Consider the following 15,991-nt stretch of genomic DNA (forward strand, 5'->3'; position numbering starts at 1 on the left):
TATAAGTAAAAAATATTAATTATAATCAAATAATTTTCATATATATCACATATTATCTTCAAAGTTTTTTTTTTTTTTTGAAAAACAAGGACCTTTTATTTAAGACCATGTAAATGCATTCCGAGATGAATATATAGAACACATAAATTATAGACAACAGCATCACAATCTAAACCCTTTCAAGGATAATAACCAAAATAATAGTTCCGAATCAGAAGTAAGGATCCGCAAAGTCTTGTTAACCATAAACCCCCCTCATTTACTAATAAGCATAATCTACCAAAACCACAAAAGAACACATCTCTCCCTCAAAAATTAAACATGCACAGAACACAAGAGCATGTTATGTATTACACCATTCATTTGCCACCATGCTTGGCCTTTTTGTGAGATTCTAGACCACCCTCAGAGCCGAATGACTTGTTACAAGATCCGCAAGTGAATTGACCACCAGACTTCGGACTCTTTGCAGAAGATTTCCCAGCTTGCTTTGATGGGTGAGGTGTTGCTCTGTGACCACCCTTCTTACCATCCGAGGTTGCTGCAGACTTTGCCTTTTTTGCAGAAACAGGGGTAGCAGCTTCTGCAGGTCTCTTCTTGCTTGCCTCTACCTTGTTAGGTGTCTCCTCATCCTTATCATCTGAACTTTCATCCATAGACATCTCATCAGACTCATCTTCATCCTCAGAATCATCTTCCTCATCAGAACCACTTTCATCCTGAGAATCACTCTCATCGTCATCTTCTTCAGTTTTCTTGTTATTCCTTGGTTCTTCTATCTTCACAGCTTGTTTTACAGCATCAGGTTTCCCAGCATTAGCCTTAGATGTTTTTACATCTGTCTTAGCTTTTCCATTTTCTGCAGCAGCCACAAGAAGCTCCTCATCCTCGCTACTTTCTTCGTCACTAGACATGTCAAATTCATCATCACAAAAGTTTTGTAACCAAGGAAATAGACGCTTGTTGTGTTTTGATGGATATATGAGAAGTATGAAAGCACAGCAAGTGAAAAAGAGTTTTTTGGAGTAATAACAGAAGCTTAATATTTCTGATATGCATTAACTTAGTTTTTAATACATAGCAAAGCTTAACTAGAAAGCTTAGATCAGTACAAGGCACAAGAATACATGCTAATCATTACATAAGTCTTTCACTAGATGCATAGCTATCATAATAAGATAGGAATCTAGTTGTCTTAATACAAAATGATCACATATGATCCAAAGGTTAATAGCATGCACTGATGTAGTTTTCAATGCAAGTCCTATTTCAACACTCCTCCTTAGGACTTGCTTTGCAAACCCATAGCATTAATCTAAGGTCTTCAAACCTCTCCTTTGGTAGTGCCTTGGTGAAGATGGCTGCTACTTGCTTGTTTGAGTTGCAGTAGTTGAACTTCACTTCATCTAATTTTTCAGCTTCTCGGATAGCATGAAACTTCACATTGATGTGCTTAGTTCTACCATGGTTTACAGGGTTCTTGGCAATGGCAATTGCTTATTTGTTATCCAAGAATAGTTCTGTAGCTTTCTTTTGTTCAAACTTCAGATCCAAACACAACTTCCTGAGCCATAAAGCTTGGTTCACAGCAGCTGCAGCAGTAATATATTCTGCTTCAGTTGTTGACTGAGCCACTACCTCTTGTTTTTTTGAGTTCCAACTGAAAGCAGCTCCTCCTAAATAAACACATATCCTGATGTGCTTTTGAAATCTGTTGGATCTCTAGCAAAATCACTATCATTGTATCTAATCAATTTGACTTCATTTAAGTATTTGAAGTGCAAGCCAAGATCAATAGTGCCCTGCAGATACCTCAAAATCCTCTTAGCAACTGAGAGATGCTGAACAAAAGGACTTTGTGTAAATCTTGAGAGATAACTCACTGAAAATATGATGTCAGGCCTTGATCCACATGCATAAAGTAGACTACCAATTAAGCTTTTGTAGATAGAAGGATCAGTGAGTTTGGGAGAGTTAGCATCATTGAATTTATCATTTACAACCATTGGAGTTGCAACTGATTTGCATTTCTCCATGTTAAACTTTTCCAAGACTGCAGCAATATAAGTTTTCTGACAAAGGAAAATACCTTGGTCAAATTGATCAACCTGAAATCCCAAGTAGTACCTCATTTTTCCCAAATCAGTCATGTCAAACTCAGTCTTCATGGTTGCTTTAAACTGAGTTATTAGTTTGCTTGTAGAATCTGTGATAAATAGATCATCAACATATAAGGAAACCATCAACATTACTTGATCTTGGACCTTTAAGACATAAAGTGTAGGTTCATTTACACTCTTGCAGAACCCTTTTGACTCCAAATAGCTGTCCATCTTGCTGTACCAAGCCCTAGGGGCTTGTTTGAGACCATACAAAGCCTTATGCAGCTTGTAAACCTTGTTGACTCTGTCATTGACTTTCAGCCCTTCAAGTATTTCAACATAGATATCTTCCTGTAGGACTCCATTCAAGAATGCTGATTTGATGTCAAGGTGATAAACCTCCCAACCAAGACCACCAGCTATAGCAAGTAAAAGTTTAACTGTCTTAAATCTGGCCACTGGTGCAAATGTATCAGTGAAATCAATTCTTGGTCGTTGAACATAACCTTTTGCAACCAAGCTGGCTTTATGCTTGTTGATTGAGCCATCAGCATTGTACTTGGTTCTAAAAATCCATTTAGTGCCAATGACATTCATAGAATCTGTTCTATCAACCAAGGACCAAGTTTTGTTTTTGTCAATCACCCTTAGCTCCTCCTTCATGGCAGCTTGCCAGTGAGGTAATTCTTTGGCTTCTTAGTAACTTGTAGGACCTGTAATGGCCATATTGCATCTGACATAGATGTTTTCTAGAGTCCTGGTGCCCCTGACAGTAAATTTTTCATCATTAGGATCTTCAAGAGGTTCTTGAACCAATTCTGGTAGTGTCCCTAGACCAAGCAACTTGTCATTTGAAGCCTCAATCACTTCTGACTTCTAGTTCCAGTAGGCTTGCTCATCAATCTAATATCCCTTGCTGCTTGAACCTTTTTGGAGCTTAAATTGAACACCCTGTAACTTTTGGATTGCAAACTGTAGCCAAGAAAGACTCTTAGCTCAGCTCTTGGTTCTAGCTTGGTTTTTTTGGCCTCTGGAACATGCACATAACAAATGCATCCAAAGACTTTGAGATGGTCAACAGTAGGTTTCACATTATACCATGCTTCATAGGGTGTTAACTTCTCCAGGCTCTTGTTGGCAGAATATTTTGTAGATAAACAGTAGTATTTGCTGCCTCTGCCCAGAATTCTTTAGGCATTTATTTTTCAAACAGCAAGCACCTAGCCATATTCAATATAGTTTTATTTTTTCATTCACAGACCCCATTTTGTTGAGGTGAATATGGAACAGTGAATTGATGCTTAATGCCAGTAGCAGATAAAAAAGCTTCAAACTCGTCTGAATTGAACTCCCTTCCATTATCAATTCTCAAACATTTCACCTTCCACCCTGGCTCAAGCTCAACAGAAGCTTTAAACTTTTTAAATATTGAAAACACATCAGATTTGAACTTAATGAAATAAATCCAAGTCAACCTAGTATAGTCATCAATGAACAACACAAAGTACTTGCTACCATTGAGTGATTCAGCACTCATTGGACCACAAACATTAGAATGTATCAGTTCAAGTTTCTCATAGGCTCTCTTAGTGCTTTTCAAAGGAAATGGCAGCCTTGTTTGCTTTCCTAATTGGCAAACTTCACAAACATCAGTGTGTTCATATATAGAGGGCAATTTTGTCACTAAATTGTTAGATTTCAGCAACTTCATTGTAGAGTAGTTGCAATGCCCAAATCTCCTATGCCATAGCTCAGACACATCATAACCATCATTCTCAACAGCTTTTAGACTCATGTGATGCCAATTTAAAGGGAAACATCTATTTCTCATCTTGACAGACATTAAAACATTGCCTGAAGGTTCAATGATAGTGCGCTATTTGTTTTTAAACAATAAGGTATAGTCATTGTCTACCATTTGACCAACACTCAGTAAGTTTTGACATGCTTGAGGCATTAAAAGAACATTCGAGACATACTTGGCTCAATTTGATGTTGGTACAGCAACTGTTCCTCTGCCAATGGCATCCACAAACTCTCCATTCCCAATTTCTACCCTTGCCCTTTTATTCTGATCAATTGTGGTGAATAAGGATGCATTTGGTGATATGTGACTTGAGCAAGCACTGTCAATTAACCAGGTCTGATCTGTCTTTCCCGTTTTGCCCTCTGATGTCATAAACAACAACTCTTTCGTTGTCTTAGCTTCCTCTGATACTTTAGCTTGCTGGTTTTGTTGAGCAAATTTTTTTTTGCATACCTTTTCCACATGACCAAGCTGATTACACTTCCTACACTTAACGTTTGGCCTAAACCAACAATACTTTTCAGCATGGTTAGTCTTTTTGCAGTAATAGCACACTGCATTTCTGGTTTTCTTACTTTGTTGCCTCTGATTCAAAGTTGCTGCCTTCTCTTTGTTCCTTGTCTCATCTTGGAACTTTTTGTTGACATCATGAAGGACATTCTTGTCCTTAAACTTTGCTTGCAAAGTTGTCTCAGTATGCTCATCAAGCCTAATCTGTCTTCTTGTTTCAGCAGCTTGAAGGGCATTTACTAGCTCTTGCACTGTCATTAAGGTGAGGTCTTTGGATTCCTCAAGAGTTGCAATCTTTGACTCAAATCTCTCAAGAATACTCACCAGCACCTTCTCCACAATTCTTGAATCCGAAAGCTCAGCTCCCAAGAGCCTTACTTGGTTTACTATCTTCATAAGCTTATCCACATAGTCTTTCACAAACTCATTCTCCTTCATCTTTAGCACTTCAAATTGCCTCATCAAATTCAGAACTTGCATCTTCTTGGTTCTATCAGACCCTTGAAACTCCTCCTTGAGCTTATCCCATGCTTCCTTGGCTGTTTCACAAGCCATAATTCTTGCAAATATAGGTTTGTTACAGCAACATGAATATGGGATAGTGCCTTGTACTTTTTGGCTACTTCTTCACTATGCTGTCTTATTTGGTTTATAGTGGGATTGACTCTAAGCTCAGGGGTTTCTTCTCCATGTTCAACAACTTCCCAGAGGTCAAATGCTTTAAGAAAAGCCTTCATTTTGACAGTCCATGATGCATAACCCTCACCATTGAAGATTGGTGTAGAGAGACTTGCTGTACTGCCACTTAATGCCATACCTTTTGAAAGGAGGTTGTTTATGTGCTATGAAGGTTTTTAAGCTTGCTAACAAGCCTCTAAGATCATTAGAGCTCTGATACCATGTTGTGTTTTGATGGATATATGAGAAGTATGAAAGCACAGCAAGTGAAAAAGAGTTTTCTGGAGTAACAGAAGCTTAATATTTCTGATATGCATTAACTTAGTTTTTAATACATAGCAAAGCTTAACTAGAAAGCTTATATCAATACAAGGCACAAGAATACATGCTAATCATTGCATAAGTCTTTCACTATATGCATAGCTATGATAATAAGATAGGAATCTAGCTGTCTTAATACAAAATGATCACATATGATCTTAAGGTTAATAGCATGCACTGATGTGGCTTTCAATGCAAGTCCTATTTCAACAACGCTTCCATTTTTCCAGTTGTGAGAGAGCTCAAACTCTTGGTCAAACACTAAATCAAAAGATAATTGAGGGAAATTCTGGTGGGAAAGAGTTCCAACAACGAGTTTCTGCCCATCAGCATTTACATGGAGGGTGACAAATTCTACTTTGTTCTATGACTCGCCAAGCGTTGCCTGGGAAAGATGGATGACATGATTGGCACCAGGGTCTGCTTTAATAGGCTTTCTAGCCTTAACTTCAATACCCTAGAACTCCATGGATGATGTTGATAGTCGAAGAGAGGGAAGAAACTGAGGGGCCAGGGTTTTGGGAGGAAGGAGAACTAGGGTTCAAGAAAGGGGAAGCGCGAGAGTATAAACGCTTTAAAGAGTATTCAAAGAAAAATTAATTAAACAAATAATATAAAATTAAACTAAACTCACATACTTTACAAATAAATTAATAGTAATATTTATTTGTTGTCAAATAATTGCGCAATGCAGGTCTTTCCTAGTACAACTTTCCATGGTTGCTTAGAGTTTGATGCAATTTTTGGTACATGGTATGATTATCAAAGAATTCTATTGCCTAAGCTATTTTCAGAAATTTAACACAAATACCAAAAAAGAAATTAAGTGGTGGAGGTTATAATTTTCCATGAGGTATGATCGTGTTAACAGTGACTAGTTGGATAAGTGGAAGTGGTTGACTTGAATTTAAGTAACTTTGCTGCAACTCAAATATTTAGAAACAATTGTAGTAATTTTTACATTGTTCCTAGCAAGTTAAGCAAATTGTCAAGCAAAAAGCAGCAAACTATTCAATTTGCTGTATATTGATATATAGAACCCCAACTCCCAAAAACAATTGACAAATTCCGTTTGGTTAACATGCGATCTCAATTATTTCAATATCCATCGGGCCAGATTGATTTAGCGTCTTTCTGTGGAATGAAGAAGAAAGGTCCAACGGTGAACAACTTCATATTCTTGTCATGGAGGAGATGGTAAGAAGCAAGAGGAGCACCAGTAATCCCCTGGTTGACATCAGTTGGAACGTCGCAAGCATCCGATGGGGAGAGTTCAAGGAAAGCCTTGCATTCTCTAAGCCTCCTACTATCTTTTACCTCATAAGGAGAGACTGTTGCAATGAAATAACCCTTGGCATCTGTTGCACAACTCAAGATGGAGAAAGACTCTGTTTCGTACCCGTACTTATCCACACCCTGGCATGTTATCCTCGCCACAGCACCTACACCCATAAAAAGAGATATGAACATATGCCAAACTTCCACGATTTTCAGTTCTCTTGCTACTTTCGCTGTATGTATATAGTACCTAATTAAATATAGTGTCATCAATTAATCTTAGGTTGTTAAATGTCATTCTAATTAATAGAATTTTAGCTTTGTAAAAAGAATTGGGGGTTGGGATGGAAATTACCTTCAAGCGGGATGAATTGACTGCCTGACCTGCAATACACAAGGCCTTGAATACCAATCATTGTGGAGAGAAGCTTTTCTTTTTCAACATATGGCTTCTGAAGGTTGGGGTTGGGTTTATATTCACCATCACTATCCAAAGCAGCCGTCGGAAGTAACAAAGGAAGCATAAATAAGGTTGCGAAGAAGAAATTCTTAGGAGCCATGCTCATGTCCTCTCTCAAGAGAGTTGTTGAATTGAAAACTTGGTGGATTATAGGAGTACATTGGCTTGGCCTTTTAAAGAAATGGTGCCATATATTGCTATGCATCGTGGCATAAATTATGGAGGTAGGAAAAGACTTGGCTGCACGACGTAATAGAGCAATCATTGGACCTGGATGCCAACCAGAGAATCCCATGCCATGCATACATCAAATTATCCAGCAACAACGTGCAAAGCCAGCCATTTTTATTCGGTATACAAAATATGCTAATTTGGTTTCTTTTTTACCTGACTCATTAATATATGATTCCTCCTCAAAATTTGATAGGGAAATTGGGTGCTTCTCCCCTTCTCGGCTTCTACATCATCCCGTTGACTTTTGACCCCGTTAGACTGAAACTCAGTAAGCCAATATATATTTTTATTTTGGACGTCATAATTGTTCAGCTTCCTTACATGCCTTTCTCGGACAATCCACTAGATATCTTCACAAGTGAAACATGACTATGAGGTGAAAATCGTAAATTATTATATACTTATTTATTGAAATATATCATATCTTTATTTAACTTTGTTAGTAATCTTAATCTCTTGAATTAATAATCTCTAATTGCATGGTATTCTTTTTTTATAAACATTGATCTATTTTTTTATAATCTTATAAATAGTTTCCAAGTGATCTTAATCAATAGTATTCAATAATCTTGTAAGATACAAACTTACTAAAATATCACATACTAATATTAGACACTTGGTAACATAAAGGTTGCTAAAATATTTGATATTCAGTTATTGAGATATAATTTATAAATTTTTCAATAACTTAAATCTGAAAAATCAGTAATCTCATAATACAACATTACTTTCATAACTTTTATCTATTATTTAGCAAGACGTGTTTTGTAAGTAACTTTTATGAAAAACATGAACAAATATGATTATTGAAATTTTAAATACTTAGTTACATAAAATAATTATTACATATTTACTCAAACATCATATTTTTTTTTCTTTTTTTGCCCAATCAATAATTAATTAGTATTAAGTACCATTGAATGATACATAGCATGGTCATGAGCAACAACAATGCCAGACCATTAAGTTCAAGCAGACCGAACTTGCCCAGAAAAAAACCCTATACAAAAGTCAGAAACACCCTATAGAAGACAATCCACCCCATTTAGCTTCACTCAAACAGTGGAGTTTCACATGAACTGACAAGAAAAACAAAGCACCGCAACAAAACAAGATATATTCCTTATAAGCAAGGTCATGAGCACAAGCAATTCCATTCCCGAAGCAGAAACAAAAAGAGTCAACTTCCCTTCTACTTCCTTATGCAACAACACTAACTAAATCAGAGATAAGCTACCAGAAGCATTCGGGAAACTCCCCTACTATCCCCGTTACACCTATTCCTAATATATGAAGACTGCAGTTTTATGGTCGTCTCGTCCCTTACAAAACTAACAGCCAAGCACCCATAGCAAGTCACAAACAGCCCATAGCAGATCATTTTATCCATATTATCCAAACCACCAGAAATAAGACATCCCCCACTACCACCGAACTCACTAAGAACCAACTTATATTCCACATTACATTCAACTCTTGTGCTATTGAAATATTAGATATATATTTAGTGATATATCGTATATTAATATTAGATACTTATATATAGGAAATACCTAACTCAATCCCAAAGTGTTCCTATTTTTTGAGAATTTCATTTGTTGGATATAAGATTGGGAGTGTAGTAGAGATAAAAAGCTGTACATTTGGCTTTTAATAAATTTATATGGTTTAGTTTCAAACTAGAAATGTGTTACAAGTCATAACAATTAATGATGAAAAACTCTTTAAGGCTCTGTTATTCACTTTGTAGACCAGGAGGGATTGATTGGGTTGTGCACTTGTTATGCACCTTGTAGCTGATATAAAACTCTAGTAGGCTCCGTGGTGCACTTGTTATGCACCTCTGTTTTTGATTTTTACTCTGTTTATAAACTTCATCCCCAGCCTTATAGGCTGAACTCACTGTATAGTTTTTTCAGTCATATTAATGAATTTATCTTCATGGTTGAGAAAAAAAAATTAATGACGAAACAACATGATATAGGAAAAGGGAAGAAAAGAAAAGACACAGGAGGAGAAAAATAATCATATTCAAAGCTTTATTAATAGAGCAAAGTTCATTACAAATCTCTGGCAGAGGCTGGAAGTCCAGCTAGCCAATAAAATAATCATTAAACAACGAAAATCAGACCCAAAAAAGAGAAACAGAAAAGAACCAACTTAAGTTGCCTTCTCAACTTCAAAATAAAAGATAAAAATGGGCGGAAGGGGGTATTAAAATGGATTGTTTAGTCATGAAGAATTAATTCAATTTTAGTAACCATTAGTGGCTGATTTAGCTTCGGAGGTGTAGAAGAACGGCCCCACGGAGTACAAATTCATCTTCTTATTTAGAACACTGAAATTAGAAAGAGGAGCACCATCAATCCCTTTGTTGTCATTCGTGGGAATATTACAGGTCTTCAATGGAGAGCTCTCGAGATACGCCTTGCAATCTTTAACCTTCAACTTATCTACGAGACCTGAATGAGACAATGTGGCAAAGAAGTAACCCTTTGCATCAGTTGCGCCACTGCAAATGGAGAGGGTTTTCTCGAGCCCGCCCTTATCAACAGCTTTACATGTTATCTTTGCTAAAGCCCCTGCTCATGCATAGAAATTTGATCAGAAGTGAACCCAATTAGACAATCTTCTCAAACAAAGTCATAATATACAAAAGGGATTATTAGGAAATCAATTGTCCAAATCGATATACCTTGAATTGGATAATACTTGGAACCTGATTTACATAAAACAAGCCCTTGAACACCAACGGAGAGAAGATTTTCCTTTTCTTCCGACTTTGGTTCATAGAACTCTGTTTTTGTGTCATAGTAAGGCTTTTCTTCTCCTTCTGGCTTTGGTTTAACAACGTATGATTTTCTGCCATACTCAGGCTTTTCCTTTTCTTCTGTCTTCGGTTTGTAGAGGTATCCCTTTGTGTCATAATCAGGCTTTTTTTCTCCTCCATACCCAGACTTTTCCTCTGGCTTCTCCTTGTAGTTGTCTGGTTTTGTGCCATAGTAAGGCTTTTCTTCTCCTTCTGGCTTTGGTTTAGCAACGTATGGTTTTCTGCCATACTCAGGCTTTTCCTTTTCTTCTGGTTTTGGCTTGTAGATGTTTTGTTTTGTGCCATAATTAGGCTTTTCTTTTCCTTCTGGCTTTGGTTTAACGACCTCCGGTTTACTACCATAATCAGGCTTTTCTTTGTCTACCGGCTTGGGCTTGTAATAGTCTGGCTTTGTAGGCTTTTCTTCTTCTTCTGGCTTTGCTTGAGGGCTGTCAGCTGGTATTCCATCGAAACCATATTTAGATGAATCATCATTACTATAATCACCAGCGGAAGCAATGACCAGCAATGACAGTAGAAGCAATGAGAATGCCAAGGAGAGACGGGTGAGAGCCATGATTATTGCTATTAACTCTGCAATGTAATTATAAGAATGGAGAGAGAAATACAAATGGATGAATAATAGGGGCTGCGACCATTGTCCTTTATAAGGAAATTGGTCAAACGTACACATACTCGCCAATAAATAAGATCTATAGAAATAAGATAAACAATTGATTTAGAGATTAGAACGTGGGTGCACGATCGCAACGTGATTTGTAGACTTGGGTACCACTAACTAATGTACATGAATGCTGCTTTGAGTGCCACCCCAAGACATTGTCTGCTGGCGTACAAAGGTTTTCTTTGATTGCATACATACATAATCGTCTCAATGCTTGGTTGTTTTTTAATACGACTATCTTATTTTACTCCTTTCATTCACTTATTTATTTTTTTATTGCTTAATTATAATTTAACTTATTTTATCGTGTATATATGTTGTGAAGATAAAGGAGTGAATTAATAATGAGAAATGGAACCCAGTAGGAGCATAAATGTAGTATGAAAGAATCTTTTAGACTTATTAGTTGAGTGAAATTTGGATAGAGTTTTTAGGTAAAATTATAGTATTTGTACCAAAAAAAATTACTATCATATTCTTACTTATTACCATATTTCTTTAATCTTTGATTAAAAGAAGTATTAGAATTAATTTTCCTTTAATAAAGGACTTTTGAGGTTCAATTCAAAACTTATTTACTCATCACGTCATAGTATAATTTATGATAAAATACCTCAAATCTCTTAAGTTTTAATCGAAATTCTAAATAGATCCATTAATTTTTAATATGGACACTCCGTCTCAAATAAATATAACTATTAGTATTTCTATTAGTTTGATGATGTAATAATATTGAAATAACAATTTTACCTTTTATTAATTTTAAAAATTACTATTATATATTTTTTATTAATTAAAAAAAAAGGAGGTGCTCCCTTCTCTTGGGTGCTTCCCTTTCTTGGGGAGTTGGGGGCACTGATCAGTGCTCTTTTTTTAAGGTTTTTTTTTTAAAAAAATATGATAATAATTTTTTAAGTTAATAAAAAAAAGACAGTTTAGTTCTTTCATCATCTCTGTTAACGGTGTTTACACTTATGGGTTGGAGTGTCTATTTCAAAAACTAATAGACCCGTTTAAAATTTCAATTAAAATTTAAAAATGTAAGGGTATTTTATCCGATAATTTAAAATCATTTTCAACTTCCTTATTTAGTCATGTGTGTTTGTAGTTTGAATTGAATCAAATTAACTGATGTTTTTGTCTTAGTTCTTGGTTACAGACTTATATTTTTAACTCAAAAAACATGCATGTTAGGTGGATGAAGGTTTTTTTTTATAAATCCAAGACTCATTTCATATCTTACTGATATGAGATTTGTAACATTCGACCTCACTTAATTGTGCAACATACTCATTGCACTGATTCTTTTACCTATAGAGAAGAGAGACCGTACCTTGATTCGAGTTTATTTCGACTTTGGTATCTCTCATGAACTCTTATGTTGATAAAGATTTAAATTTGTTTTGATATCACTTTACACATATCTATGTTTCTAACTAAAAATATATATTTATTAAATGAAAAAATGCTTTTATTTACAAGTTCAAAACCCACTTTATCTCTTACTAATATAAAATCCATAACATTTACATAGGACTTATTATTACCTTAACAACTACTTTCCCATGTATTTTAAACTCTTCATTTAAAGAATCAACCAGTTAGAACCCTTCATCATCTTCAGGTACTTTCCTTCATCTTATTCTAGCCATTAGTTATGGCTTTTTTTGTATCATCAATTCGTCAGGGTTCAAACTGGGACGATCAACACAAATTAAATCAAGATGGGCATTGTCGTTGTGGGCTTGGTAAAGAACCTCACCATCGAACGCGTTGGGTTCCAGCTAAATGTGCTGGAGTACGTTTAGAACTCATAACCCAATTGAGCCCAAATTTCATCTACTGTCTCCTGTGTATTTTTATTTATGAAAATTTTTTATTCACCAGCAACATAACCCTAAATTTTACATTCTTCAGAACTTAAGCAATTAAATTTGACATTCACCAACAACATAACCCTTGTGGATGTTATATTTGTAGAATAATTAAATAATGGTTGAATGTTGAAAAGTAACATATATATATATAGCATAAGAAGAAACCAGCAGAGAATGGATCTAACCTGACCCGGTAAAATTACACAAAGAAGAGTTCAGAAATGAACAGAGACTGTGGACTGTAGAGCTGTTATTCTGAAATGCCGTGTAAAATTTCAAAAGGCCAGCGTCAGCAAAGCTGACATCCCCCTCCAGTCAACCAAGATTCTTTTGCCCACGAATTTGACAAACAATGTTCTCAGCGGTTTCCATACTCATCAGCTAGTTTAGTGTAATAGTATTAGTGACTATACATTAATTATTCATAGCCGAATATCTTAACTATTTGTTTAAGCACTCTTTATTGTTAATTATTTCAAGATCGACCTTCCATGCTTTGACCTTCAATTAGTGGACTAAGCAATCTTTGCTAAATATATTAACTTTACTGCTTAGCTAATTTAAGGCCCAAGTTAATCTATTTTATTACCACTTGTTTAGTTGTACTGCTTTATTTATTCATTTTCTTCAATGCTCCTCATTTATCCAAAATTTTCAACCAAATGAACTTTCAGGCACGTGTTTCCACTTAAAGATAACAAAGTGAGCTTCCCCCACACTTTTGAAAGGAACATTTTGTAACTTTGGATAAGTTTAAGGGGGAACGACGGTCCTATTAATAAATCTGAAATAATTTTTAAAAAAAAAAAAAACAAATAAAGCTTTTAACTGTTGGTTTTACGTTAAGATAATCATGATTAATTCATAGTGAAAAAACAAACAACAAACACATCAATTAATTGTGCAACTTGACCATTGCAATTTAAAATATACAATGGACCCTGGTCAGAGCAGATGGAAGAAAATCTTCTGAAATCTTTTGAGGGACGAGTATCACCTAATGCTGGTTAGCTTGCTAAAGAGTATGGAAGTTACTTAATGTTTAGCAAAACTTCCCATTTCCTTATGTTTTTCCACCTTACCAAAAGTCATAATACTGTTCCAAACCTTTCCAAAATTTCTTCCCAGGATTCCCTCGTTTTAGTCCGACCAACCAAAAATCATAAGAGAATTCTTTAGACTTGGCCGCCATTGGCCAAGCGACGTAAGACCAGGAACATGCCAGCAAAAGAAAAAGAAAATATATTCGTACACAAGAAAAACAAATTAAATTTTTACTGTACACCCAAGGCAGGCAAATTCACACGAAAGTTCCAATTTCCAACTTGCATTCACTGTCGCCCACCACCGTTCTTTGCCTCCCACTACTTAAACCCCAGCTCTTTCCTCTCCTTTCATTCTTCACTACGAAATTATTTTATATTAAACCCATTTTTTGTTTCTTTAAAGTCCTTAAACCCTTCTTTCTTGTGACAGCTGCTTCACTACTGCATTTATTGCTCAAATACCGTTAACAATAGTTGCTTTGCTTCTATTGGTTAAGAAATGTGTGGCGGTGCTATCATTGCTGATTTCATCCCCCGCAAGCGTGGCCGCAACGTCACCGCCTCTGACCTCTGGCCTAACCCACCCTTCGCTAAAACCGATGGTTTTAACTCCGAACTGTGTCAAATTGGCCATAGTGACTCGCTCTCCCACTTCAAAGGACCACAAACCGAGCCCTCCTTAGGTGTCATTCCCTTTCTGCTTGTGGTTTTATTCGATCTTTTTGTTCTTTCATTTTTCTTTTGTGTTCTAATCGTGGAATTTGTTAACAGGTGTTGAGCAAGTGGAGAAGAAGCCAAAGAGGCAGAGAAAAAACCTGTACAGGGGCATAAGGCAACGCCCCTGGGGCAAATGGGCAGCAGAGATTCGCGACCTTGGGAAAGGTGTTCGTGTTTGGCTTGGCACTTTCAACACTGCGGAAGAAGCAGCCCGAGCTTACGACAGAGAGGCCCGCAAGATCTGGGGAAAAAAAGCTAAAGTTAATTTCCCCGACGAAGAAAACGACTTCTCCATTCAATATAACCAAGATCATTTTAACAACCATGAAATCAATAACCATAACTCAGCGGCTGTGTGGAATTCCATCCCCAATTCAAATCCACCTGTTTATCCACAGCCCTGTAAAAATTTAAAAAAATTATGGATTTGGTTATGACCTGAACCAGTTCGGCGGTTATGCTACAGACCCTATTGTTATATCTGGGGAGAAAAATTCAGTGTCTGGTTCAGAAGGGTTCTACTCTTGTAATCCAAATGTGAACAATGGTTGTTTATATGGCCCAGTAAAGGTTGAAGAAGAAGACGAAGAGAAGCGAGAAGAGCCAGTGAACAGGGTTGTGTTGCAAGTTCAAGAAGAAAACCAAGTAGAGAGGTTCTCTGAGGAGCTGATGGCTTATGAAAATTATATGAAGTTTTTTCAGATTCCATATTTGGATGGGCAATCAACGACACAAACTGTTGCTGTTCCGCCGGAAAATGTTATCGGCGAGCTTTGGAGCTTTGATGATGGTGGTGTTCCTGTTACTTCAACGACTATGTAACCGTTTCTGGGTTTTCATTCTTTCATTTTTTTTTTATGTTTCTCTTTAGTCTTCATCTCTGTTTTTTTTTATTGATCTTTTCAATCTTTGGGAGGTATTATGTAAAAAAAAGGTGATTTCGCATAAATTGTGAAATTATCTTTAAAGAGTTGTCCAAGATCTTACTCAATTAATAAGATAAAGAAAAAAAAAATCAAGCACACTCACAAGAACACAAAAATTTACGATATTCGTTTTTTTGATAACCTACATTCACGGGCACAACAACAGAGAAAGATTTACTAAAAAAAATCAAAAGATTACAACAACAGTCTTAAACTCACAACTCTTATCTCACGTACACTCAAATCACTCTTTCTAAATCTAAGTGATGACTATTCTTTAACACCATAGAATCCTTTAATAGGGGCCAAGTACAATAATCTTATCCTAACACAATTAGGATATGTTATTCTAATATAACTAGATTTAAAGATTATCTTAACAAGGTATACTAGTTTAATTAAAATTAAACAATCTTAATTAAACCACAATTTAAGACTATCCTAGCAAATCTCCACCTTCGGCTTGAATTCACCAAACTCCACCTTACGAACCAATCTCTGTCGACACCGTCAATGCCCAAAAGGGCCTCAAGCACTACGA

General features: G+C 36.0%; 3 protein-coding genes and 1 pseudogene across 3 annotated transcripts; 1 reads left to right on the forward strand and 3 right to left on the reverse strand.

Moving 5' to 3' along the window:
* Window positions 1-298: 298 nt before the first annotated feature.
* On the reverse strand, window positions 299-5,887 carry LOC108661802 (histone deacetylase HDT1-like; annotated as a pseudogene).
* A 426-nt stretch (window positions 5,888-6,313) lies between these two features.
* On the reverse strand, window positions 6,314-7,282 carry LOC18613608 (protein SEED AND ROOT HAIR PROTECTIVE PROTEIN-like). Its single transcript, XM_018118177.2, has 2 exons — window positions 7,052-7,282; window positions 6,314-6,860 (listed from the first exon to the last, which is right to left on the reverse strand). Exons 1-2 carry the CDS (start codon window positions 7,260-7,262, stop codon window positions 6,517-6,519), a joined length of 555 nt encoding a protein of 184 aa, XP_017973666.2. The 5' UTR covers window positions 7,263-7,282; the 3' UTR covers window positions 6,314-6,516.
* Window positions 7,283-9,406: 2,124 nt separating this feature from the next.
* On the reverse strand, window positions 9,407-10,818 carry LOC148764789 (uncharacterized). Its single transcript, XM_088802899.1, has 2 exons — window positions 10,086-10,818; window positions 9,407-9,972 (listed from the first exon to the last, which is right to left on the reverse strand). The coding sequence occupies exons 1-2, from the start codon at window positions 10,774-10,776 to the stop codon at window positions 9,644-9,646; spliced, it is 1,020 nt and encodes a 339-aa protein (XP_088659025.1). The 5' UTR covers window positions 10,777-10,818; the 3' UTR covers window positions 9,407-9,643.
* A 3,449-nt stretch (window positions 10,819-14,267) lies between these two features.
* Window positions 14,268-15,450, forward strand: LOC108661421 (ethylene-responsive transcription factor ERF071-like). The gene is given in 3 exon segments (XM_088802900.1): window positions 14,268-14,490; window positions 14,579-14,937; window positions 14,939-15,450. Coding segments are annotated over 3 exon segments (951 nt in total). The 5' UTR covers window positions 14,268-14,306; the 3' UTR covers window positions 15,347-15,450.
* Window positions 15,451-15,991: the final 541 nt, after the last annotated feature.

This window comes from Theobroma cacao, chromosome 1, assembly GCF_053813885.1.
Source record: "Theobroma cacao isolate CCN51 chromosome 1, ASM5381388v1, whole genome shotgun sequence".
Lineage (NCBI taxonomy): Eukaryota > Viridiplantae > Streptophyta > Magnoliopsida > Malvales > Malvaceae > Theobroma > Theobroma cacao.